Source organism: Macrobrachium nipponense, chromosome 35, assembly GCF_015104395.2.
Source record: "Macrobrachium nipponense isolate FS-2020 chromosome 35, ASM1510439v2, whole genome shotgun sequence".
Lineage (NCBI taxonomy): Eukaryota > Metazoa > Arthropoda > Malacostraca > Decapoda > Palaemonidae > Macrobrachium > Macrobrachium nipponense.
The window spans coordinates 26,765,017-26,789,760 of NC_061096.1; the positions used below are offsets into that span (position 1 = coordinate 26,765,017).

At 37.1% G+C, this 24,744-nt stretch overlaps 1 protein-coding gene across 5 annotated transcripts in view; it reads left to right on the forward strand.

Moving 5' to 3' along the window:
* Positions 1-1,167: 1,167 nt before the first annotated feature.
* LOC135208510 (katanin p80 WD40 repeat-containing subunit B1-like) overlaps positions 1,168-24,744 on the forward strand; it is a 190,059-nt gene continuing 166,482 nt past the window's right edge. Inside the window, exons 1-2 of one of the 5 annotated variants that reach the window (XM_064240779.1) lie at positions 1,168-1,381; positions 4,420-4,909. In XM_064240779.1, the coding sequence (XP_064096849.1) occupies positions 4,867-4,909 (43 nt within the window). In that variant the 5' untranslated portion in view covers positions 1,168-1,381; positions 4,420-4,866. Of the gene's footprint in view, positions 1,382-4,419; positions 4,910-19,194; positions 19,279-24,744 lie in introns of those variants that run through there. The other 4 variants (XM_064240774.1, XM_064240776.1, XM_064240775.1 and 1 more) reach the window with 4 other exon arrangements.

The window sequence follows — 24,744 nt, forward strand, 5'->3', positions numbered from 1 at the left end:
ACAACTAAAGAAACGAGTCTTGTCCCCACCCCGAGCTGTGTGGTCTTCTGCTTGTCACTTTTCACCCGTTATTTCCTAGTTTTCCCTTCTTTAAAGCTACACATCCCAATTTTCTCCAAGTTTAATAGCAAATTCGTGTGGTGAGCGCCAATGTCTGACATTGTCAAGCTACTTTTACAACGAGAGAGTACTATTATCGACACCATAGGAAGGTGGGATTAAGGTCGTACGAAGGAGAGAGTAATAATACCTTTATAAATTATTTTTTTACTGGTTGAAGGTATAGGTACCATCAATCATGAAAAACTTATATCTGGTGATCAAACATGTCATTTTCAAGTAAAAGAAAACTATAACCCTCTTTGAAGGATGGAACATGGAACTGAATATGATTCCCATTTCTTCCAAGATGCATGCAAAATATATTAAGACTTATGTAGAAGATTATGCAGCTTAAAGAATAAGAAAATCATACCTTAAAATTTAATATATATAATTGTAGAAGTGTCCCATAAAACCTTAAAGAAAAGCTAAGCAACGGAAATTAAATAAAAGCACTACACTATATTCATCACCAATGATTACAGATTAATTGTTTGTAGCAATTAAATCTTTATTCCAATTTCATTTTGGTGTCAGGTCACGAGGGGCGAGCATAATGAATTCATAGGAGCGTGATTGCGAGAATTTATATACATCTATGCCAACAATATTGTTTTAGTTTCATATAGACGCCTGTTTTACATAGGAACTAGTCTGTTTTACTTCGTAATTATATTTAGTAGTCGTCCCTTGAAATAGACGAACATAATGAATTCATAGAAGCGTGATTACAAGAATATATATACCAATGCCAACCATATCGTTATAGTTTCATATAGACGTCTGTTTTATAGAGGAATTAATCTGTTTATATAGGAACTAGTCGTCCTTTCCTTGAACCACTTTCATTTTGGTGTCAGGTCACGAGGGACGAACGTAATGAATTTACAGGAGCGTGATTGCGAGAATGTATATATTCCTGTGCCAACTATATAGTTATAGTTTCATATAGACATCTGTTCTGTACAAGAATTAGTCTGTTTTATGTATGAAATATAGTAGTTGTCCCTTGAAAAGAAGACGATCCAGGAAGAGAGCCCAAGCGTCGAGGGGAAAAGACCGAAGAAGAAGAAGAAGAAGGAGAGGAAGAAGAAGAAGAAGAAGGTGCCAATCCTAGCTTCAGAAAACAATAACCTTTTTATGTCACCTGTGATACGCGGAGTGAAGTTTAATGAGTGGTGAATGATTAGAGGATATATTGGACCCATGAATGGCGGGAGGTCCTTTGGGGAAAGTCGGGAAACCTGGGAAATGTCGGCTTCGATCGAGGAGGACGAGGGTGAGTATGTCGCTACAAGCTTTATATTTTACCCTTTTCCGAAGCTTTTATTCATTAATTAGAGCTTATTATTCCATCTCTCGCTTTACACGAAGGTATAATGGTCGTCATTCCGTCCATATTAGGACGAAATGGATTCGTTTTGAGTCGTATGTAAAGAGATTACGAAAGAGAAACGAGGAAGCGAGAGAGACGATAACGGTACCCAGGTTTCCCTAGACTAGTTGCCAACGCGTCTTTTTATTTGTATTTATTTAACCATTATTTACAGTTATTGTTGTTATCTGGGGTTGTTATCCATTACATTATTGTTATTATAACAAACTGTTTGTATTAATGAAGGCATAACTTCTCTCTAGACCTCTGGGCGGAAGGTTGTTAACGAAATGAGTTGCCAACAAGTCTTTTATCTTTTGATTTACCATTGTTTACAGTTATCATTGTTGTTATCTACGGTTGTAATCCATTACGTTGTTGTTATTATAACATATATTGGTATTAATGAACGTATAACCTATTTGACCAGACCTCTGGGCGGAAGGTTGTAAACGAAATGGGTTGCCAACGAGTCTTTTTTTATTATTTACCATTGTTTACTGTTATCATTGTTGTTATCTGTGGTTGTGATCCATTACAATACCGTTATTATAACATCTGTTTGTATTATTGGACGTCTTATTCTCTTTCTTGACCTCTGCCAGAAGGTAGGGTCAAGGCTAGACTTTTTAGGTTACCATATACTAGCTAACGGGCATTTCATTTCAATCCATACCCCAGAGGTGGCTTTGTGCTGTAGGCCTATGGTAGACCTAGAATTTGGCCGATTATATATGTGGGTGGGTTGTTATGTGGGTGCTTAGGACTGCACGTGTTTCTTTTTTTAAGTATATTTTGGGTGATGGTTGGCGTGAGATAGATAGAAGTAGGGTAGCTAGTAATAAGTAGGCCTACTACTACCTGTCTGGTTGGTAATAGGCCTACAACCCTACAGGTCAGACTCTGTTATTTGAACTGTATATTTTTTTCAATAGGTCTTATCTCATTCTGTAAATTTTTAACTTGTTTTTATTACTTAATTGTACCTACATTTTTCCCACATGTATTATTTCAGTCCATAGATTTTTAACCCATTTTTGTTAGTTACCTTACTGTACTTATATTTTTTCCACAGGTTTTATTTCATTCTGTAAATTTTTGACCTATTTTTGTTACTTAACTGTGCCTATATTTTTTCTACAAGGCTTCATTTAAACAGTCCCCTCCCTAATCGAGGATGCCACTACCCAACTGTCTGGTGCCCCAACCTAAAGTGATCAGGAGTGCAATGAAATATAATAATAAAATGGTGAAATCAGTATTAACCTGATTATACTCAGTGGGTCCAGACGGTCCTGGTTATTTCGGTTCTAAGTCATTTAGGGCGTAACATCGTAACTGGCAAACAGCTGAAATGTCTTATGGCCTGAACAATGGTATTTACCATCATTATTTTATGTTTTACATACATCCTGAAGGGGCTTGTACTAAACGTGGCAACCTTTTTGCACGTAAACTGGAAGTTGCCGAACCTAGAAAGGTGCTTGTGGCCAAAACAACCCGAACTCGGTCCAAACAATCCACATAGCAATCCACACAGTTAAGAAAAACTCCAAAATAACCATTGTGTGACAGTTTTAGATGTTGATTCTATTTTAATGAGTAGTGCCATAGCATTGCCAGATGGAGGTCATACAGCTGTATAGCCATCACTACTGTTAGAATGGCAAAATCCTGCGGACTTATGGATTGCTAGGTTAGCCTAACCCTGCCAATGGAAGTTTTTCTGAGAATAGCTACTAACCCCTGATGGCCATCATAGTCTGGCTCATGTATACTTTTCTGAAAATGTGTACAGTGATAGAGCATGATGATATAATATAGTTATTAGGCTATATAAGATCATGATAATTGTCTGTGTACTGTATTTTTTTTAGAAAAGTTACAATTATCGGACGTAATAAAATTGGTAATGGCCATGTTGTAGACCATTGTGTTTATAAGTCTGTGGGTGTGACACTTTCTTATACGGTTTTGTATTATGGTAGGCCTATGATGCCTAACTTAGGTACCTTACTGTGTGAACAGCTGGCGTGCTTGTAATTGAAGGGCATGTTACTTTTATAAATCATACATACATGTTTCACTTGATTTTCATTATGAACCCCTACGATCTGTAATTTATTTGGAAAAAGAAACTTTTGGATATGGAATGTAATTTGCTAGGCATTCAATCCCTTCTTCACATTCCCCTTCCAGAAGTTTGGTTTTCCTCATAAATTACAGATCGTAGGGGCCCATATTCCTGTGTGAAGTTTAAAGGAAACTTTCATTGAATTTGATTGTGTCAGTTTTCGTACTAATACAGGAACATGTAAACGTTAGAGATGTTGTACTATTTTCTGTCTAAGTTCCACCTGGAAAATTAGAAGGGCTGATTACCCTGTAGTAAGCTTTGGTCAGGGTAATTTTTTTTATTTTTTATTTTATATCATTTGGTCATTGTACTTAATCCCTAATTACAGTACAGATATTGTAATTGTGGGTATCATGTAACTTGAGAAGTTGAAGGAATTCTTAATTTTAGGAACTCAGGAGCCTATTCAAGGCTAGCAGTTGTGATCTTTAATTATTGACCTAATGTCAAGGTAGTCCAATGCGTACAGTTTTTTGTTTAATGATAATGGAGAAATGTTGTCAGTGTTCTTTGACCAGTAAGTTATGCAGGTTTTTTTCTCTCACCAAGGCTTGCCAGTATGTCAGACAATACAGGAGATATGTACTGTGTACTATTTTTATTTTCATGAAGGTCATATAGTGAAAGCATGGCTTGTTCTTAGTAATGGTAATAGTTACAGTATCATGGTGAGCATTGTCCTGTGAATATCAAAGTGAAGTCAAGAAAAGTTATGACGATTCCAAGAGGTATCTTACTTTGTTGTTTTAACAAATATCCTTGCATATGAACTATATGATTATATTTATGGTTTTTCTTTTTTCAGGTGGATGTTTGTAAGATCATATGAAAAGTGAAGCTGTGAACTATTGTAAAAAAAAACTGTTACACAATAGAAGTGTCCTGAAGTCTGATGGACATTTTAAGATAGTTGACGGCAGGATTACTGTTTGGCAAACAAAATTGCTTCTTCTGGTGCTACTGTGTTGAGTAATTGTGTCGTAAAAGTGGTACATATAACAAATTACAGCTTGAGAATCAAATCAAATGCAAAATCACTGAAAATATCTTAGAATATTTTAATGGTTATATACTTTTAAAACAGCTGCTTTAGCTGTAAGATACTATAGCTTGACTGAATGACATTTCACATAGCCAAGTGTTTAGTGATTGTGTACATTTGTGACTAAATTAAATATTAAAGATATGGCTTGAATGGATATCAGCCTCTGTATGGCTGGTGCGTCATTGCGGGTGTCACTGAACGGCAAACATGAGTAGATCACCGAACCTCTCAAAACGAGCCTGGAAATTACGTAAGTAGAGCCTTATTATTGTGTCACATTTTCTGGAAGTAAATTTGTTGTAATTATTGTCTAAAATTACCTTGAATGTTGTTGGATTAAGATTGATTGTGCAGTTACAATTCTTGCCATTTTCGTGTCAACTTTCAGTCTCTTAACTTTTCATTTTCCTTACATGTATACTACTGTATTCACTTCATGCTGAGCATTTCTGGTGGGCGCATATGAGCCTTCATCCTTATTTTTTGTATTGTAGGCATATTCCTGTGACTTCTTGAATCTTGAGTATTTCCTTTGGTTACATAACCATGGTAATTGATGTTGAGAGCCATATAATTATACTAGTATACCTAAAACAGTGAACAGCACAAAAGACGTGAACTTATAGGTAAGTTCTTTTAGATATGGTGTTCAAGTAGAATGCTACATCTTTGGTCAGGAAGAGTAAAATGTATTACTGATGTGATCGTGTAATTGTTTACACATTCTCCTTTATCAAAGGCAAAGCAAAGTGAGTTACAGACTTATATGAAGGTTGAAAGATTTATGTTTCTTGAATGTTTAGGATTGTACTATCTTGATTTATAGATACTTACAGTAAAGAATTGACACAAGCAAAAGTTACACGTGGATAAATATTTGTATGAAAGGAAAGCTTAAAGAAAAAAAAAAGAGTTAGAAGTGTTTGTATGAAAGGAAAGCTTAAGAAAAAAAAGTTAAAATTAATGCCATGAAAGAATTCATGAACCTTCCATATGTAGAAAAAGAGAGGGAGATGTATTTTACATGTCTTTTGGACTCCTGATGGTTCCTAAATAGGTAGGAGACCCCGACCTACTTGGATGAAAGCTATGGAGATGTGTGGAGAATCGTGGAAGATAAAGTACACGAAAGACATGAGTCTTAGAATCTTGCAGAACCCTCATGTGTCAAGCAGCATTGGAGGTGTGATGAAATTTATAGATGATTGGGGAGTGAGGAGCCGTTTGCTAAAAAGAAAAACAAAAGTTCCTTTAGATTTGGACGTAGCATAAATAAGTACTATGGATCTTTCCGTGTATATACGTATGTGTGTATTTTGTTCTTTACGAAAAGAATTGTCAGAAAAAAGTGATTTTAGATTTGGACATAATAAGTTTAGTAATATGGATATTTTTGTGTATATTATGTGTGTACTTTCTTTACGAAAAGAAAATAGAAACGAAAAAGAAAACAACACATCGTGTGTTGGTCTATGTCAGCTGGCTCCTCCCGCTGGCTCTTTTCGATATTTCATGGAATGAACCGCTGCCGTATATCGTGTTGCTATGCTCGCACGGCCAGGCACTGGAGCATCACGTAATTTCTGTTTGACGTTCAGTGCAAGTTCATTATCAAGCGTGCCATTGCGTAATACTGTTATCGGTTTTTATTGCCGACTCAGCTGTAAAAGTTCGAGCCAGCAGTTTGCAGCGATCACCGCACCTTTGCATGTTATTATTATAATTGAACTGCACCTACGGATATCCTTAGTAAAAACAATTTGATTGTTTAAAGGGAGATTAAGACAAAAATAGAAATGAGGAGGTTGGTCGTATTTAGGCCAAGAACACTGATGTTAAATATTTGACGTTCGTTCATTGAACCATCTTGCAATTCCTCACCGTTGATAAGGTTTTATTTTTAGTGCTGCTTATTTGTACTCGGAAAGCATCATATCTCTCTCTCTCTCTCTCTCTCTCTCTCTCTCTGAGTTTATGATTAAAATAGGTACCAATACCGTTTTTGGTCACTTATTTTAGTAATTGAATATCAAGATGCAACAGATATATATTAGTATTAGACCTAATGGAAAATGGAACCTTTGAATATACTTCACCTGTACTACTCAATTAGTTGTTCGAGGAATTATATTATATATATATTATATATATATATATATATATATATATATATATATATATAATGTATATATATATATATATATATATATATATATATATATATACATACACACACACACAATTGTGTTTGGAAATACATGAGGGTTCTTGGGTATTCCGAGCTCTAAAGCGTTGAACGTATGTTTATTGAATAAAGGATTGGGTAACTCTCTCTCGTTTTCCTTTCAGCCCGCATAACACCAAAGTGTGGTGAGTGCATATATATATGTACGCGTTCGTGTGCGAGAGAAAAAGTTAATATTATATCCATGTAATTGACGCTTTAAGAGAGCGGATAAATGGACGTAGGTACGTATACGTAGCTAAGTGAGAGTGAGCACGAGAGTGAGGGTAAAAGGAAGAAGACGCACCGATGTATGAAGAAGACGTCTGTAAGCCATCCCCCACCCCACCCCGTCACCCTCCTCCCACACACACACACACATACACACACACCATGGGACGTTCACCCTAAAACATGCACGTAGGTAATCCTGCGCCGGTTACCAGTCTAAGCTCCCGCCGCCCGCTTCCCCCCTTCTCTTCCTCCACCATGCTGCCTCCTCCTCCTCCTCCTCCACGCTGCCCGTCTACTGCCTGTCACCCTCCTGGAAAGGTCACTGCTGTTGTTGCTCATATGATGTTGAGAGTGATGGCGGTGTGTTGATGATCCGTTTTTATTTTTTTCTTCGCTTGAATCTTCCGGCTCATTAACATTTTTGTGGTTGTGCCTTTGATTCGTGGCCTTATGGAGGCCTCTTGTCTCGTTGTTCATTTTATTGAAGTGCTTTGGGAGAGATATAAGACGCAGGTTTTGTTTGACGCTAGTGAGACTATGTTTTCTCATGGTGTCGCTTATGGGAGAGTGTTGAGTACTCGTTAGAAGTAGTTACTCTGTTGACAGGGGATATTTATTCATTTATTTATTTTTGCTTGTCTTGATATCTTTATTTCTATTTTCTTTTGGTTTTTGGTAGCATAAAGATGTTCACGAGACGTTATAAACGTCAAATCTTCGTCTAGAAGTTATAGCTATTTATATTTTATTTTGAGAGGGAGTATATTTTTTTTTTCGTTTGCTTTTCTTGATATCTTTTATTTCTATTTTATTTTGTTTTTTGGTACAACGATTTTCAATAAAACGTTATAAATGTCAAATCTTGGTCTATAGGATATTGCCTTTATTTTATATAGTATTTTGTTTTTTCGGTACAACGATTTATAAAATAAACGTTATACATGTGAAATCTTGGTCTAGAGGATATTACTTTTAATTTCATATAACTGGTTATATTTAACTTTGGTTTTTGGTACAACGATAACAAAAACTTTATAAATGTAAAATCATGGTCTATAGGATATTACTTTTTTTATTTTATAATAACTATTTATTTTTCATTTTGGTTTTTGGTACAACGGTTTAAAAAAAACGTTATAAATGTAAAATCTTGGTCTAGAAGATGTTACTCCCATTTCACATAATGTTTTAAATGGTAAATCGCTTCGTCGCCAGGCTGTGAGAGAGAGAGAGAGAGAGAGGAGAGAGAGAGAGAGAGAGAGAGAGAGAGAGAGCTCAATTAGCCTAGTCCTGTCTGTTGATTCGCTGAACACGGCGAATTGAGGGACATTTATCTAATAACCTCCTTTAGCAAAATATGTAGGATGTACCACACCAAACGAGATCGTCCCTTATACCTACATGCTTTTGTGCACTCAGCCCGGATTATATATATATATATATATATATATATATATATATATATATATATATATATTTATTGTGTGTGTGTGTGTGTGTGTGCAAGCATTTCCTAGGGAGACTGGTTGCAATAATTTTGCTTGGTTCTTTAACAGCTCGCATTGTAGGCCTAGGAAAGTGAATTCCAAACTGTTTTGTCCTTAATTGGGTTCTACGTACGTACTTTTTAGGATGTTAGTTTAGTTATTTATTTGTGTGTGTGTTTATCCATCCATTTATCGTAGTACCTATTAATTTAACAATGTCATTTTTGTTTATTCTATGAATAGTAAACGATTTCGTTTATATACGTCGAGTGAATCATCTGTTATTGTATATAACTTTCTTCAGTATCTATAAATAAACGTTGCTGGTTGAGTTAGCCGTGCCATCGGTGGATCAACCAGTACGTCTAGTAAGCTCTATAGTAGATTCACATCAACCTTGCATTTGATGTCTATGCCCGTCCCTTGCGACGCTCCTAATTGGCTGTTGATACGTATCGCTCAGGAGAGGAGGAACACAGCCTACCTATGTGAACACTCGAGAGAGACTGAGAGTTTCCAGCCTGTCATTGGCTTATCAACAGCCAATCAGGAGCGTCGTAGGGGACGGGCCCAGACATCAAATGCACGGTTGATGTGAATCTACTAGAGCAGCTGGTTTTGTTTAAACGTATACCAGCGAGTTGCTGGGAAGATCAGCGTAAGAGTCTGTCCTGAGACAGGCTTCAGTCAGTTACTGGGAAGACTGATGTCTGGTTTCAGGGTCTTCTCTCTTTTCGCCTAAGGTTAAGAGAGTTAAACTTCTTAAAGTTAAAAGAACCATCCTAAAGTTAATAAACCATCGTGAAGTAAAACAAATCCATCCTAAAGTAAAAAAAAAAAAATAAACATCCCAAAGAGTAAATAAAACATCCTAAAGTTTAAAATAACATCCTAAAGTTGAAAAAACATCCTAAAGTAAAAACATCCCAAAGTTACAAAAAAATCCTAAAGTTTAAAAAAACATCCTAAAGTTACATAAAACCATCCTAAAGTAAATAAAAACATCCTAAAGTTAAAAAAACATTTACAAAACATGGCGTTTTTTTTTAAAGATATCCATCATTATTTACAATGTTTTTGTGTAATAAGACGTAAATAAATTTTTCATCGGGGCTCATGGCTCTTTGTCCTTAGTGTGCTAATGTTTGTTGCATGTTCAGTCACGGTTGGACATTTGCGAAACATGGTGGGGTCTTTTATTTTTCTAAAGATACCCATCATTATTTAGCATGTTTTTGTGTAATAAGACGTAAGTAATTTTTTCTTCGGGGCTCATGGCTCTTTGTCCTTAGTGTGCTAATGTTTGTTGCATGTTCAGTCACGGTTGGACATTAACAAGACGTGTGAATCATCAACGCTCGATCCTCTCCTTTTATATACCCGTCCTGGGACGAGACCTTGTTTACACAAACCTTCTGCTCGCACGGCGCTGATATTTCAAAGAGGCCTTCAGTAATCAGTAATGTTCTTCAGGCACCTAGTGCTTGATATGGACCATCGTATCCATCCAAGGCAATAGAAACTGGGTCTTTGGCCTTCCTGAAGGTGACTATCCAGTGCAGTTTTAGCCCCGATTTTGATTTTGATTTTTTATTTTATTTTATTTTTTTGTGTGTGTGTGTGGGGGGGGGGGGGGGTAGATGGGAGTCCCCTGCGCGTCCCTCGGTTCTGTTTGGTTTTTATTAAATAATCAGCTTGTGTGGAATGCTGATATTTTCATACTGGCTGCTCGGGGGTCTACAGTTTAAGGTCAGCTTGACCTGAGATCATCATCAACAACGTTCACTGTTGCGACATTTGAAAATACTTTCCCTCCCTTCCTAACCGCCCCAGTGGCGTGGTTGGTATGGTCTTGGCCTGCCACCTCGGTGGCCGCAAGTTCTCGGGCATTCCGTTGAGGGGTCAGAGATGTGTATTCCTGGTGGTGGAAATTCACTCTCGTTGTGGTTCTGAAGTCACGTATGAAGCCGTCGGTCCCGTTGCTGAATAACCACTGGTTCCATGCAGCGTAAAAACACCATACAAACAAACAAACCTTCCTTCTTAAACTACGTTCACTGTCGTTAAAGTCAACGTTATACTCATTCACAGAAAGCTGTTGTGTTTTTTTTTTTTTTGGGGGGGGGGAAGGTGTGGGGGGGGGGGGGGGGGGGGGGGGGGGGGGGGTGGGGGGGGGGGCACAGGTTATTTTGAAAACTGGGTCAAGAAGACTTGGGGTTTTTGAGACGTAGGTAACTCACACGGCCATTGTAGGGTGGTAGCGCCGTCAGTGCATTGTAGATAATAATAATAATAATAATAATAATAATAATAATAATAATAAATGTTTTATCATCAGCTCAAGGCCGCATGCATGGATTATAAAAAGTACAGACAGTAACATACACATTCTAAATACATGAGATAACGTTATAAAAAATGAGTAATCGGCAATATCCACACAGTTGCCGAAGTAGTAAAACGATAGTAATCATAATACCGGTAATAATAATAATAATAATAATAATAATATTTTGTTAAAAATGACTGCTGCCGTCAGCACTATTAATCTTGTAAAGAGTCTTCTCTATCTTTCTGATGACGACTTTCTCGTTGTTGCTTAGACTGGCGAGCAACGCACCAAAGGGCATAGTAAAATTCGGTTGAGTCATTTGATTTATTATTGCTTATACAATTCTCTCTCTCTCAACTGAATTTTACCATGCCCTTTGGTGCGTTGCTCGCCAGTCTAAGCAACAACGAGAAAGCCGTCATCAGAAAGATAGAGAAGACTCTTTACAAGATTAATAGTGCTGACGCAGCAGTCATTTTTAATAAAACATGCCTACGAGAGGGTCTCCTTCCGAAATAATAATAATGATAATAATAATAATAATAAGTCCACACAGTTTCTGAAGTAGTAGAAAAGATATTAATCGTAATACTGGTCATAAAGTAATAATAATGAGGGGAAATATAATAATTATTATAATAATAAGGTTCTTTGCAGCATGCCTTCTGTTCCTAGCTGCAACCCCTTTCGTTCCTTTTACTGTACCTCCTTTCATAGTCTTTCTTCCATCTGACTTTCCACCCTCTGTTAACATTGATTCGTAGCGCAACTGCTTTGAGGTTTTCTTCCCGGTACACCTTTCAACCCTTTTACTGTCAGTTACCGTTTCAGCGCTGAATGACCTCATGGGTCCCAGCGCTTGGCCTCTGGCCTAGATTCCATATTGTATTCAACTCTGTGTTCGTCGTCTGTTTTCTTAGCTATGATCGGGGCACCATGTATGTATGTATGAATAGATAAATATAAATGTGTATACATATGTATGTGTGTGTGTTTAAAGGGGCTGTGTTTTAGATGACTGTATCTGTACTCAAAGTCGATAGTGTGCAGCAGAAGCGCCTCAGTGGCGTGGTTGGTGTGGTGTTTCCTTCCCACCTCGGTGGTCGCGGGTTCGATTCTCGGCCATTCCATTGAGGAGTGAGAGGTGTGTATTTCTGGTGATGGAAGTTCACTCTCGTCGTGGTTCGGAAGTCACGTCAAGCCGTTGGTCCCGTTGCTGAATAACCACTGGTTCCATGCAACGTAAAAGCACCATACAAACAAACAAACAATAGTATGCAGTTTATAATACAAGCAGGAGTCTTATATTGGGCTATATAAGGAAAGGAAGGTCCCTTCCCTTTGCCCCTCACGAGGGATGGCATGCAATGAATAATGCATTTGCAGGATGTCGTAGGCTGCGTAGCCCTGCGGATGAATTCAAGTGGAATTTTGATGTTTCTCAATTAAAATCTCCAGTAATTGAGAGAGAATGTTTCGTACTTTTATTTCGATAAAATCTCCAGTAATTGAGAGAGAATGCTTCGTACTTTTATTTCGATAAAATCTCCAGTAATTGAGAGAGAATGTTTCGTACTATTATTTAGATAAAATCTCCAGTAATTGAGAGAGAATGTTTCGTACTTGTATTTCGATAAAATCTCCAGTAATTGAGAATTTGTTTCGTACTTGTATTCGAAAATCTCCAGTTAATTGAAGAGAATGTTTTCGTACTTTTATTTCGATAAAATCTCCAGTAAATTGAGAGAGAAATGTTTCCTTACTTGTATTCTTGAATAAAATTTCTCCAGTAATTGAAAAGAGAGAATGGTTTTCGTCCTTGTATTTCGAATTAAAATTCTCCAGTATTGGCATGGTTCGTAACTTGTTTATTTCGATAAAATCTTCATTCAGTTGAAGAGAGATGTTTCGTCTTGTATTTCGAATAAAATCTCCAGTTAATTGAGAGAGAATGTTTCGTACTTGTATTTCGTAAATTCATAAATTGAGAGAGAATGTTTCTACTTGTATTTCGATGAAAATCTCCAGTAAATTTTTTGGAGGGGAAGAGATGTTTGTCGTACTTGTATTTCGATAAATCTCCATAATTGAGAGAGAATGTTTCGTACTTGTATTTCGACGATAAAATCTCCAGTAATTGGAGAGAGATGTTTCACGTCCTTTTTGGGTAAAAGAAATTTCGATAAAATCCCAGTAATTGAGAGAGATGTTTCAGTACTTGTATTTCGATAAAATCTCCAGTAATTGAGAGCGAATGCTTTCGTACTTTTGTGTAGATTTAAAATCTCCAGTAATTGTGAGAGCTGGCGTACTTTTGTTAGATCAAATCTCCCAGTAAAATTGAAGAGAGAACTTTTCTTACGTTTTGTTAGATAAAATTTCGAAAGAAGAATGCACCCCTTCCAGTAATTGTGAGAATGCTGCGTACTTTTGTTTAGATCAAATCTCCAGTAATTGAGAGAGAACTTCTTACTTTTGTTTAGATAAAATCGAGAGAATGCTGTGTACTATTTAGATAAAATCTCCAGTAATAGAGAGAATGCTTCGCACTATTATTTAGATAAAAAAAAATTTCCAGTAATGGAGAGAGAATGCTTCGTACTTTTATACTTGTTCAAATGAGAGGCCGACGGGGAATTACCAGACCAGAGCCTGTCGAATGAGCTCAATGCAGATCACGTTCAATCGATCTTGCCACGTGATGATGCTGTTTTCTTCCAGGACTCCCGCTGTCTAATTCCTTTCCGAGAATCTCGACCTTTGGTTCGACTAAGCTGGATTTCCGGACACCGAAGTCGAATTTGTTATGCCCAGGTTTTATTAAGATATTTATTTTGGAACTATGCTCGACTCGAGTTCAGTATGTTTTGCTTGTATAATAGGTATAGAGATGTTTTGGTTATTGTTTGTGTATTGTATTTGTGTGCTGGTTTGTAAGTTATTACCAAAGTTTAGTGAATTTATATTTATGAAGCTTCATATATAGATATATATAAATATATATATATATATATATATATATATATATTATATATATATATATATGTATATATGTTAGTAAGATATGTATATATATATATATATATATATATATATAATATATTATATATATATATACTATATTATATTATCTCGAGAATAAAAGGTCCATTAAAACACTGGCTTAAAGCTAAGGACTAGTATATATTTCGGTGGACTAACTTCCACCCTTATCAAGTCACTCACTACTTGATAAGGGTGGAGATTAGTCCACCGAAATATATAGTCCTTATAGCTTTAAACCAGTGTGTTATAATGGGGCCTTTTATACTTGAGACGTATCTTGTTTTAACAGAAGAATTTATTTACATAATGTGTGTGTGTGTGTGTGTGAGAGAGAGAGAGAGAGAGAGAGAGAGAGAGAGAGAGAGAGAGAGAGAGAAGATTAATGTTGCTTCTCTTATCATAGTTGTTTGGTGCCCTTTTTTCCTGTTTGTTTTCAGACTTGTAAGGGGTAATCAATGAAGCATGAAGGGCATAGACCCTATTATCCTTTTAACAATTATAGACCATCACAGTTTCAGATTAGTTCACGAGCAACTTTTTTTTTTCCTTTTTTCGAAGTAGCTAAAAGATGACGTCTGCAAGTTTATATAAAAGTTATAAGTAGCTTTGTTGTTGCTGTTTATAAGTTGGCCCTGTGCCAGCAATGGCTCTTGCTTTTTGAGCAACCCGAGGAGCACGTTTTCATGCTTTGTTTTATTTGTCACCATATTATTTAGTAAATATATACTAGGACCGCGTATGACGACATACGACGAAGATGTGCCCGGTATTTGTGTGTGGGAGACTTCCATGATTGTGGGTGTTGGAATGTGGATTTGCTGCGACTGCTCAAATGATGTGTTTTCGTGTCCAGGTGATCTTTTTGTGCGTAGTTTCCAATTGAAGTCGGTATATATACGTGCGCAGTATAGTCAGGATAACGAGGCTTGGCGGATGGATGACCTTTGTTTGACCTTGTTCAAAGTGACTTTCTATTGACCTTGTTCAGAGTTATCTTTTATTGACTTTGTTAACAGTTACCTTTTATTGATGTTGTTCAAAGTGACCTTTTATTGACTTTGTTCAAAGTGACCTTTTTTACTTTGTTCAAAGTGACCTTTTCTTGTTCAAAGTGACCTTTTATTGACCTTGTTCAAAGGGACCTTTTATTGACCTTATTAAAAGTGACCTTTTATTGACAGTGTTCAAAGTGACTTTTTTTTTACCTTATTCAAAGTGACCTTTTATTGACATTGTCCAAAGTGACCTGTTATTGACCTTGCTCCAAGTGACCTGTTATTGACCTTGCTCCAAGTGACCTTTTTTCCCTCGTTCAGAGTGACCTTTCATTGACCTTATTCATATTGACCTTTTTTGACCTTGTTGAAATTGACTTTCTATTAACCTTGTTCGGAGTGACCTTTTATTGACCTTGTTTAAAAATGAAGGGTCCTTCAAGAAGCTATTGCCTCATTTATGACTGCTCAGAAAATGAGCTAGTACTTCCGAGGAAGTTTCGTTTAGTTTCAAGTCTTCGTCAATGTGGACCCCTCCTCCTCCTCCTCCTCCTCCTCCTCCTCCTCCTCCTCCTCCTCCTCCTCCTCCTCCTCCTCCTCCTCCTCCATTTCAGCAGAACAAAAGGCAAAAGGTTGAATAGGAAGCAGGGGAGGAAACCGAATGAAAAAAAAAAAAGTATAAGTTGGTCGTCGGGGAAAGAACAAAGGACCGAATCAAATTGAGAACAATAAGTGTTGAGAACTAACCATGACTTCCAACTTTGTAGCCCCTCCCCCACCCCACACCCCCTCCTCTTCTTCTTCTTCTTTATGGTGTCAGGAGGAGAAGAAGAAGAAGGAGAAGAAGAACTGTCCACTCCTGTTTAGGAACTCCGTGGTCCTGCAGTTTTACCTGACCCCCGGGGGATGGGGGGGGGTCTCACGTCTTGGGGTTTGAGTACATAAAATACCCAGTTCTGTTTGTTTTGATGAGAGAGTCGTATGTTTAACTAGTGTCCGTGTATTATTATCATTATATTGGAGAAACAAGTCCACGTATATGTACAGAGATCGTATATTAATTAGTGTCTGTGTATTATTATTATTATTATTGTTGTTGTTGTTGAAACAAGTCCACGTATATGTACAGAGATCGTATATTTAATTAGTGTTCGTGTGTTATTATTATTATTATTATTATTAACCAAACAAAAACTTCTTCAGTTTTCTTCTGAAGATTGAAAAAGAAAACCCACAAAATCACTTTGTAACTTGTTTACTTCTAAGTATTTACATTTAGTAAAACTAAATGTAAATACTTAGCAAGTAAACAAGTTACAAAGTGATTTTGTGGGTTTCTTTTTCAATTATTATTATTATTATTATTATTATTATTATTATTATTATTATTATTATTATTATTATTATTATTGAAGAAACAAGTCCACATATATGTACATATAATTCTGTACATATACAGATTTATATGTACATAAAGTACATAACTATGGATTTCTTTCTACACTTCAAGATTCATGCCACTACGGGTATTTTTTTCCGTTACTAATGTTGTTATATTATTATTATTATTTAGTGGTGTGACTCATTAACAGTAATTATGCTTTTTTATCTTCCTGCAAGATCTGGGTATGTAGGGAGGGTTTGACTCGGAAAGGTAGAATGAATATCCGTAAAAATCTGCTAAAACAGATTATGAAACCAGCTTTGATTGAGTGTCGGAAACACCTGGAAAATCCTCATCAAAAACATAGATCCCGATTGGTGATTTAAGCTGAGAAGAAGACGCGGCCATTTACATGTTATTCCATGTCGGACGTTTGATGTCGAAGGATTTACACATTGTTGAAGGCCTTGTTAAAATAAATAAATTTAGGGTCCATAAAAGGGCGAAGAAAGCAGGAAAAAAAAAAGAGAGTCGGTATCGTCCCTGCTAATAGTATGGGTTTGTTCATCCCTGAATCACATTGACTAGTTAAATATTCCCTTTTAAAGTCCTTCCGCGTGTTCCAAGCGGCCGGGAGGTCGTGTGCCAATAAGATCTTCATTACAGAAGCTTGTTCATCACTGATTTACGTCGGTAGTCCATGGCACTGTCATTCTTAAGAGGATGCAAAAGACACGAAAGCTTTTGGGAGAGAGTGTTTAGATAACAACGACATATTGCCAATGGAGCTGCGAGAGAGAACGCGTTGGTTCTGATCAGTTTTGATTACTTGGTGTGTGGCTGGCTGTCAAGGTGGAGATGGAGATGGGAAGGGAGGAAGGTTGTTCAATAGAGTCTCCTCGTCAGTGTTTTCTTTTGGTTTCCAGAGTTCTCGCTCTCTCTCTCACTCTGGCCTTGTGGTGCCAAACTGGTAGACGCTCGCGGTCTTGTGGCACTTGGTATAGTATCAGCATTTTGTCACCTAACTCTTTAACTATTTGTATTTAGACTCATTTAGTGATGTGATTCTTTTATTGGGATGTGATTCCTCTCTCTCTCTCTCTCGTTGGGTATACTCTCGCTATCTTGTGGCACTTGATAATATCTGTATTTTGGCACCTAACTCTTTTATTTGTATTTAGACTCATTTACTGATGTGATTCTTTTATTCGGATGTGATTGGCTCTCTCTCTCTCTCTCTCTCTCTCTCTCCTCTCTCTCTCTCTCTCTCTCTCTCTGTCTTGTGGCACTTGGTAATATCTGCATTTTGGCACCTAACTTTTATCTATTTGTATTTAGACTCATTTAGTGATGTGATTCTTTTATTCGGATGTGATTGGCTCTCTCTCTCTCTCTCTCTCTCTCTCTCTCTCTCTCTCTCTCTCTCTCTCTCTCTCGTTTCGAAAGTATTGTGTGTCACGGTTCCCGGGTACTTTTACGCGTTCCTAACATCTGGTGTTCATCCTTGTGCGTATTGTAATCTATTATTTGTTTTCACCTTGGTAAGGTTTTATGTTTTGGTGTTACTGTAACCGTGTTATGAGTTTATGATGATGTATTATACTGGTTGTGATGATGACGTTTTCCTTGATATCTTTGGTACAGTTGAGTATAATTGTTGTTGCGTCTTGAGTTGTGATAGGATTGTAGCGATGTTGCGTCATGATTTTTTATGAATGTCCAGGGGTTGTAGATTTTATGATGTTGTATTATACTGGTTGTGATGATGACGTTTTCTATTATAGCTCTGGTACAGATTTACAGATTAATGTTATTGTTGCAGCGTCTTGAGTTGTGATAGAATTGTAGAGATGTTGCGTCAGGATTTTTGATGAATGTCCAACGATTGCAGTGATCGAATAATGATTGTTAATTCTGATTTATTACGTTTTTTGTGCAGTCATTATTTTTTTCCAGAAGGAAGGCACACAAACTTCTCATTCTCTATAGACGCCTAAATAAGGCACGTTCAAGGCTAGCAAGTCGAAGTATGTCCAAAGGATTTGAGAAGCACGCAAGAGTAGCCCTTGTAGGAGGGGGACTGAAGGGAGGTTTCCCTCTGACCCTCCATTTCTTGCTGCAAGTCAGGTCACGATGGCACGGAACATCGGTCCTTCTGGCGCGTCTAATTTAAGGTTCTTTCCGCTTGCTTTGGACTCTTGAGCATTTTTTGCCCGAGCCTACAGTCGAACTCGAGTCAAATTTTTATCGTTTTTGGTTTGAATTTTATGGGCCTAGCCAGGTTCCCCTTTTACGCATTACTGAAGTTTATCTAGTATTTTACCTCGTGTCTTCACGATTCGTGAATTTACCGGGAATTCACATTCCAAATTCCAGATAGATCAAATATAATGACTGTTCCATGCCAGCCGAATTTGACCTGATCATTCTTATCAAAAGAAGGATTATTGTTCAACTTTTCAATACTTATATATATATATATATATATATATATATAATGTATATATGTGTGTGTGTGTGTATGTATGTATGTATGTATGTATATAGCGAAGTTATAAACACTGTATCCGTGTACTAAATATATATTATGTTGTAGGAAGCCCACTAGAATTCGGGGGAAATGTTTAAATGAAAACTTTCAATTTTTTCCAAAGTCTAGTAGTGGGCTTCATATATATATATCTTATATATATATATATATATATATATATATATATTATTATCATATATTTATATATCCCCAATCGGCATCTGCCCCCCCTCCCTATCCCTATCTCATCCCAGAGGATCCCATTTTCGTCGTGTTTTGAAGTCTGTCTCAGTCAGTCAGTCTCAGTCGACTCAGTGTGGTTGTAGCGTTATCACGAGGAGGGTGTGCGGTCCCTCGCTCGTCCGTTTCCAGATGCTGTGAAGTACAGGTCATTTCCTGTGGCGTTTGAAGCGTTTTCCCAATAGAGAATACATCGACGTGTTAAGCTCTATGTATTTTATGTGATGTGGGTTATGAAAGAACCGCCAATGCGCCCGAAAACGCTGGTTTTATTATAATGAGCAGTCGCGGCTATCGGCAGGTGACAACAGGTGCCATGTGTGGATTTTTTTTATATATATGTAGCCGCTGGTGGTGCATTTGGCGACTTATCTGGAAAAAAACAAAAGTGATGCCGATAACGAAAACCCGTCCCAGAGTTTTCCAAGAGGTGTCCCCGTGTTGTTGAGGTTTTTGAGTTGAGTTTAACGAAGATGGGGACCTCCCCCTCATATCCAGCAGCGGTTTAACTGAAGTTTAGCCAGTTTTGGGGAGCAGTTCTTCAAGCCGAGCAGGTGGTGGATGGTGGCCAGAGCGAGCTCTGTCTCTGCTCGCTGTTGTTTTGAACGAACTTCAATATTTTTTTATTTTTTCGTGGAAGGTCAAACTTTTTACTTCTTCTTCTTCGCCTTTTGAAAGATGCGAAGGAAGCAGAAAAAGATGAATTATTTGATGGATGATTTGTCTTGTGAAGTATAGTTTTTGTTTTTTATGGGTTTTCTGGGTATTTGATTGTTTATTTTTTCTCTTATATATAAATATATATATATATTTTATATATATATATATATTATATATATATATATAGTATAAACATGCTGTATCTAAGAAATTATTGTAAAAAATTGTTATCATCCACACACACACACACATATATATATATATATATATATAATATATATATATATATATAGATATATATATATATTATATATATATGACAACTATGCAGTGACTAAGAGATTATACTGTCCTCAGATTGCGCACCATCATCGAATTTCTCTGGAGTAGTTTTCATTGAACAAGTTTACTGTACCTACCGTTCGTTGCGTGTTCTTTATCTGTACATTGATCTACCCTCATTTTTTTTTAATTTTAATTTTGGTTGGGCGGAGGGGTTGCTTGGGGAGGGGTTAATCTTATGAATCCTGATTAAAATAACGATCGATAAACTCCCTCACATTCCTTAGAGAGCCTCAGTTTCGTCATGTGTGTGATTCATTTGTTGCACCTGAGTCACAGGTAAGACTCATTCCAGGAAGTCGTGGGCCGGATTGAACGTTGAAGAAATTACCTGTTGGAGTCACCTTTATTATCTCTCTCTCTCTCTCTCTCTCTCTCTCTCTCTCTCTCTCTCTCTCTTACTCGGGGAATAAGCCTCACAAACCACTTTGTTGTTGTTCTTCTTCTTCTTGGGGGTTAGGAAAGGTCTATGGAGAGCCTAAAAATGTCTGAAAAAGGATTTTCGCGTCGAGTTAAAGATACATGAATATTAGGATAGGATATTAATATATTTATTTGAACGAAAATGTAAACTAATAAAAAATGCGCATCTTAAACGGCACAGAACAATTACTTTCAATGAGATAGAGCATATTCATTTCAATTTTCGTTGGTGAAACAAGGCTCTGTTTGACCATAGATTTTAGCACTTTTTAATTTACTTTAAACGTTAGGGATATAATGTTTACAACTTACGCACAAAGGGGAAAATGATGAATGCGTCCCGAGCAAGCTGGAGGTCTGATCATACTGCATATTGCAAAATTTAATCAGTGGTCACGAAAAATGTACTAGAAATATCTTGCGTAATTGAAGTTACATTGGGGGTTTGTCTGCAAGTAAGGATATGTATATGTATGGATTCGTTTCCTTGTTTTTCTCGTCATTTGGTGTCTAAAACACTTTCATGAATATATATGGGTTGCTTTTGAGTTTGATGTGGTAATATATATCTCAAGTATACAAGGCAACCCATTAAAACACTCTGGTTCGAAGCTAAGGACTATATATATTTCGTTGGACTGACTAGCACCCTTATCAAGGAGTGAATGACAGAAGAAGTTACAGTCTTAAGAGAAAAATTTGTTTATATATATATATATATATATATATATATATATATAATATATATATATATATATACTTTAAATAAAGTTATAATATTTCCTTAGCAGTTGTTTTGTTCAGCTTTCTGCACCTGCAAATTCCTCGCATGGTTACGTAGCCTTCGTAAAAAGTCGAGGAAATCCATACTCGTGTTCAGTGTGTGGATTTAAAAGATAGAATCGAACTATAGTAGATTCACATCAAGCGTGTATTTGATGTCTAGGCCCGTACCTTACGACGCTCCTGATTGGCTGTAGATAAACCAATCACAGGGCTGGAAATTCTTAGTCACTGGAGAGAGTTCACATAGGCATGATGTATGTTCCATCTCTCCCGAGGGAAAAGTATCCCTTAGGAGAGGTGGAACATAATCCCACCTATGTGAACTCTCGAGAAAGACAAGAGAGTTTCCAGTCCTGTGGCTGGCTTATCAGTAGCCAATCAGGAGCGTCGTAAAGGGACTGGCCCAGACATCAGCTTCACGCTTGATGTGAATCTACTATAGTAAGGTCCGGGTAAAAAAAAAAAAACTAAAATAAATAATAAATAGTAATAATCTGCATATATATTATTATATATATATATATATATTTATATATATATATATTATATATAAGGGTAAATATATGGAAATCATCTGTGTCCCATCCGCCTTGAGGTTTTCAAGGTCTGTTGGGAAGCGCGTTAGGTAATAAGACTTGAAAGACAGACAGACAGTTGGACAAAGAGGTAAGAGTGACAGATTGGCTTGCCATTGAGCAGGAAGAGTCACGGGACTCGATGGATGTATTATTAAGATCCTATATAGTAAGCTGATTACACACACACACTCACATCCGCTTTTGTGATAGCTGTGGGACAATTCGTAAGTGGATTTATGCTTTTCTTTTTTCCTTTTTTTTTCGTCTTTGTGTCTTGTCTTTGCTAAGAGCACGCGGAGGATCTCTCTCTCTCTCTCTCTCTCTCTCTCTCTCTCTCTCTCTCTCTCTCTCTCTATTGGTACATTATCTCTTTCCACCTGGGTAAAAATTTTCTTTATTATCAGTGCTCTCTCTCTCTCTCTCTCTCTCTCTCTCTCTCTCTCTCTCTCTCTCTCTCTCTCTCTTATAGGTATCCTCGTGCTAACTTCATTATTTATTTGACAACTAAAGCATTGGCAGTAACAATAGTTATATAAATATGATGTATATTACAGTACTATTTTGAAAGAGCTCACGACAGGTGTCATAATGAGTAGGTCGGTTCGTGCTCACAGAATACCCCAGGTAAAAAAAAAAAAAAAAAAAAAAAAATAAGTCTCCTGCTCCCACCTATAATACCTTGACTATGGAAATGGCGTATAGACGATCTCCGTCCGTCTATTTGAGTGAAGCCCTCTGCTGATGACGAACTCTCCCTCATGTGACCTCACGATCAAAACGAATCAAGCCGCGTGTGACCTTGAACTTGGGGAACTGATGGGTGTCTCTCAAAGTCCCCTTACGAAACCAGAAGACAAATGAGGATATGGCGTCTTATTAAACCAACTCTTGGTTTCTTGTAGTCTTGTGAGGGTTTTGTAACGCGAGTTTCTGTCGGGGTGTCAGACCTCTTGTGTGGATTGTTTGAAGTTGCTCTCCCGGGAGCGGGATGGTCATTTGGCGATGGTTTTGAAGTGAAGTGTAATAGCTTTTGTGCAAATAGAGTACTGTGTGCAGGATGATATTTTGCCACACACGGACTCACACTTATTTGTATATATTTATATTTATTTGTTTATTTATGTATTATTTGTACTATTTCGCCTTCGCGTCATTTGGTGGTGTCTTTGTGAAGTGAAGTTTGTAGTTTTTTGTGTAAATGGAGTACTGTGTGAAGGATGAGATTTTGCCGCGCGCTCACACTTATTTGTATATGTTTATATTTATTTATTTATTATAACCCCTGCTTGTGGAAATAGTAAACTAAGCTAGGGCCGTAAGGTAGACATCGTGTATGCACCGGTAGAATTCATATGGATTCATTCCTTTTTTTCCAACATATATCATCAGTAATACTTTAGTGTAGGTGTGATGTATATAATAGCATTGATATTCATGTCATATGTTCTATAACAAGTCCATTATTTCCCGCCCAGTTCAGTGGATTTTGGCTTACAGTGTCTCACCTTGTTTACGAATGTCGAGTCTCCCCCTCTGTTGTTGTTGTTGTTGTTGTTACGGGCGTTGGCTGGGCTGTTTCTCTTTTCCCTCGCTGGTTTATAACCTGTTTGCTTGTTGGTTACAGCCACGCAAAACGCCATGTTTATTCCTCACTCTTCGCAAAGTATCAGGTTCTGTGTAACTTGAACTGAACTGGAGTTTTGTTTCTCTTAATGAGAGAATGTTTGGAAGTTCCCGGTGGCTGGGAGTTGTAAACAATAAGCACATTTCGAGTTGTTGGTTGTTGCTCGAGGTGTTGTTGCGTTAGCGTGGGCTCCTGCTGCGAGAGCAGCTGCCAGGTGGAGCCTGATATTAATTTGGAGCGTAATTTTTTATAACATTTATCATGTGGTTTTTAGTTACTGATTGTCTGTGGGTTTTTTGAAGGGCACGAGGTTTGGTAGGTATAGGCACTCCTTAAAAGTTGTCATTTATTCGGCACATGGGCGAATACCGATTTCTATTCTATCTTGAAATTCGTTTGATCCGACCTTCTTAAGATCTGATCTTCGTTTGCTCTGACCTTCGTGACCTTTGTTTATTACACTCCATCATCCCCTTGTTAAGGATGCTTGGAATTCGACCTTGTTATGTAAATGATTTAAAAATAAACTATTTAAGAAAATTCGCAATTCGATTTACTTTGTTTTATATTTATTTATTTATTTATTTATTCTTTCTCGTCGTTTGATCGCTTTGGTAAATGTTGGCAATTCGTCTTATCTGATACATTGTAGCTAGGAAAATTAGGGAAAATAACTCTCTCTCTCTCTCTCTCTCTCTCTCTCTCTCTCTCTCTCTCTCTCTCTCTCTCTCATAATTTTTCATTTTCTTGACCATAATAATATATATGGCTTTTGTCATGGTATGCTGTACCAGGTTGCAAACATGGAGGATCCTTCTTATGCTTTTAAAGAAAATGTGTTAGGGAATGTAATTCTCTCTCTCTCTCTCTCTCTCTCTTCTCTCGCTCTCTCCTCTCTCTCTCTTTTCTCTCTCTCTCTCTCTCTCTATATATATATATATATACTATATATATATATATATAGTATATATATTATATATATATATATATATATATATATCCTTCCTTGCCGGTATTAGCGCTTGAGACCCTTCATTTCAATCTTCCTTCCTGCGTACCCCACCCACCCCCCCCCACCATCCCACCCCCACGTATATAATTATATATAGATCTTGGCCTCCTATCCCACCCCCACTTGGCCCTGTCCGTCCGTCCGTCCATCTATCGTAAACAAAGCTGCTCCTTCTTCAGTATCTCCTGC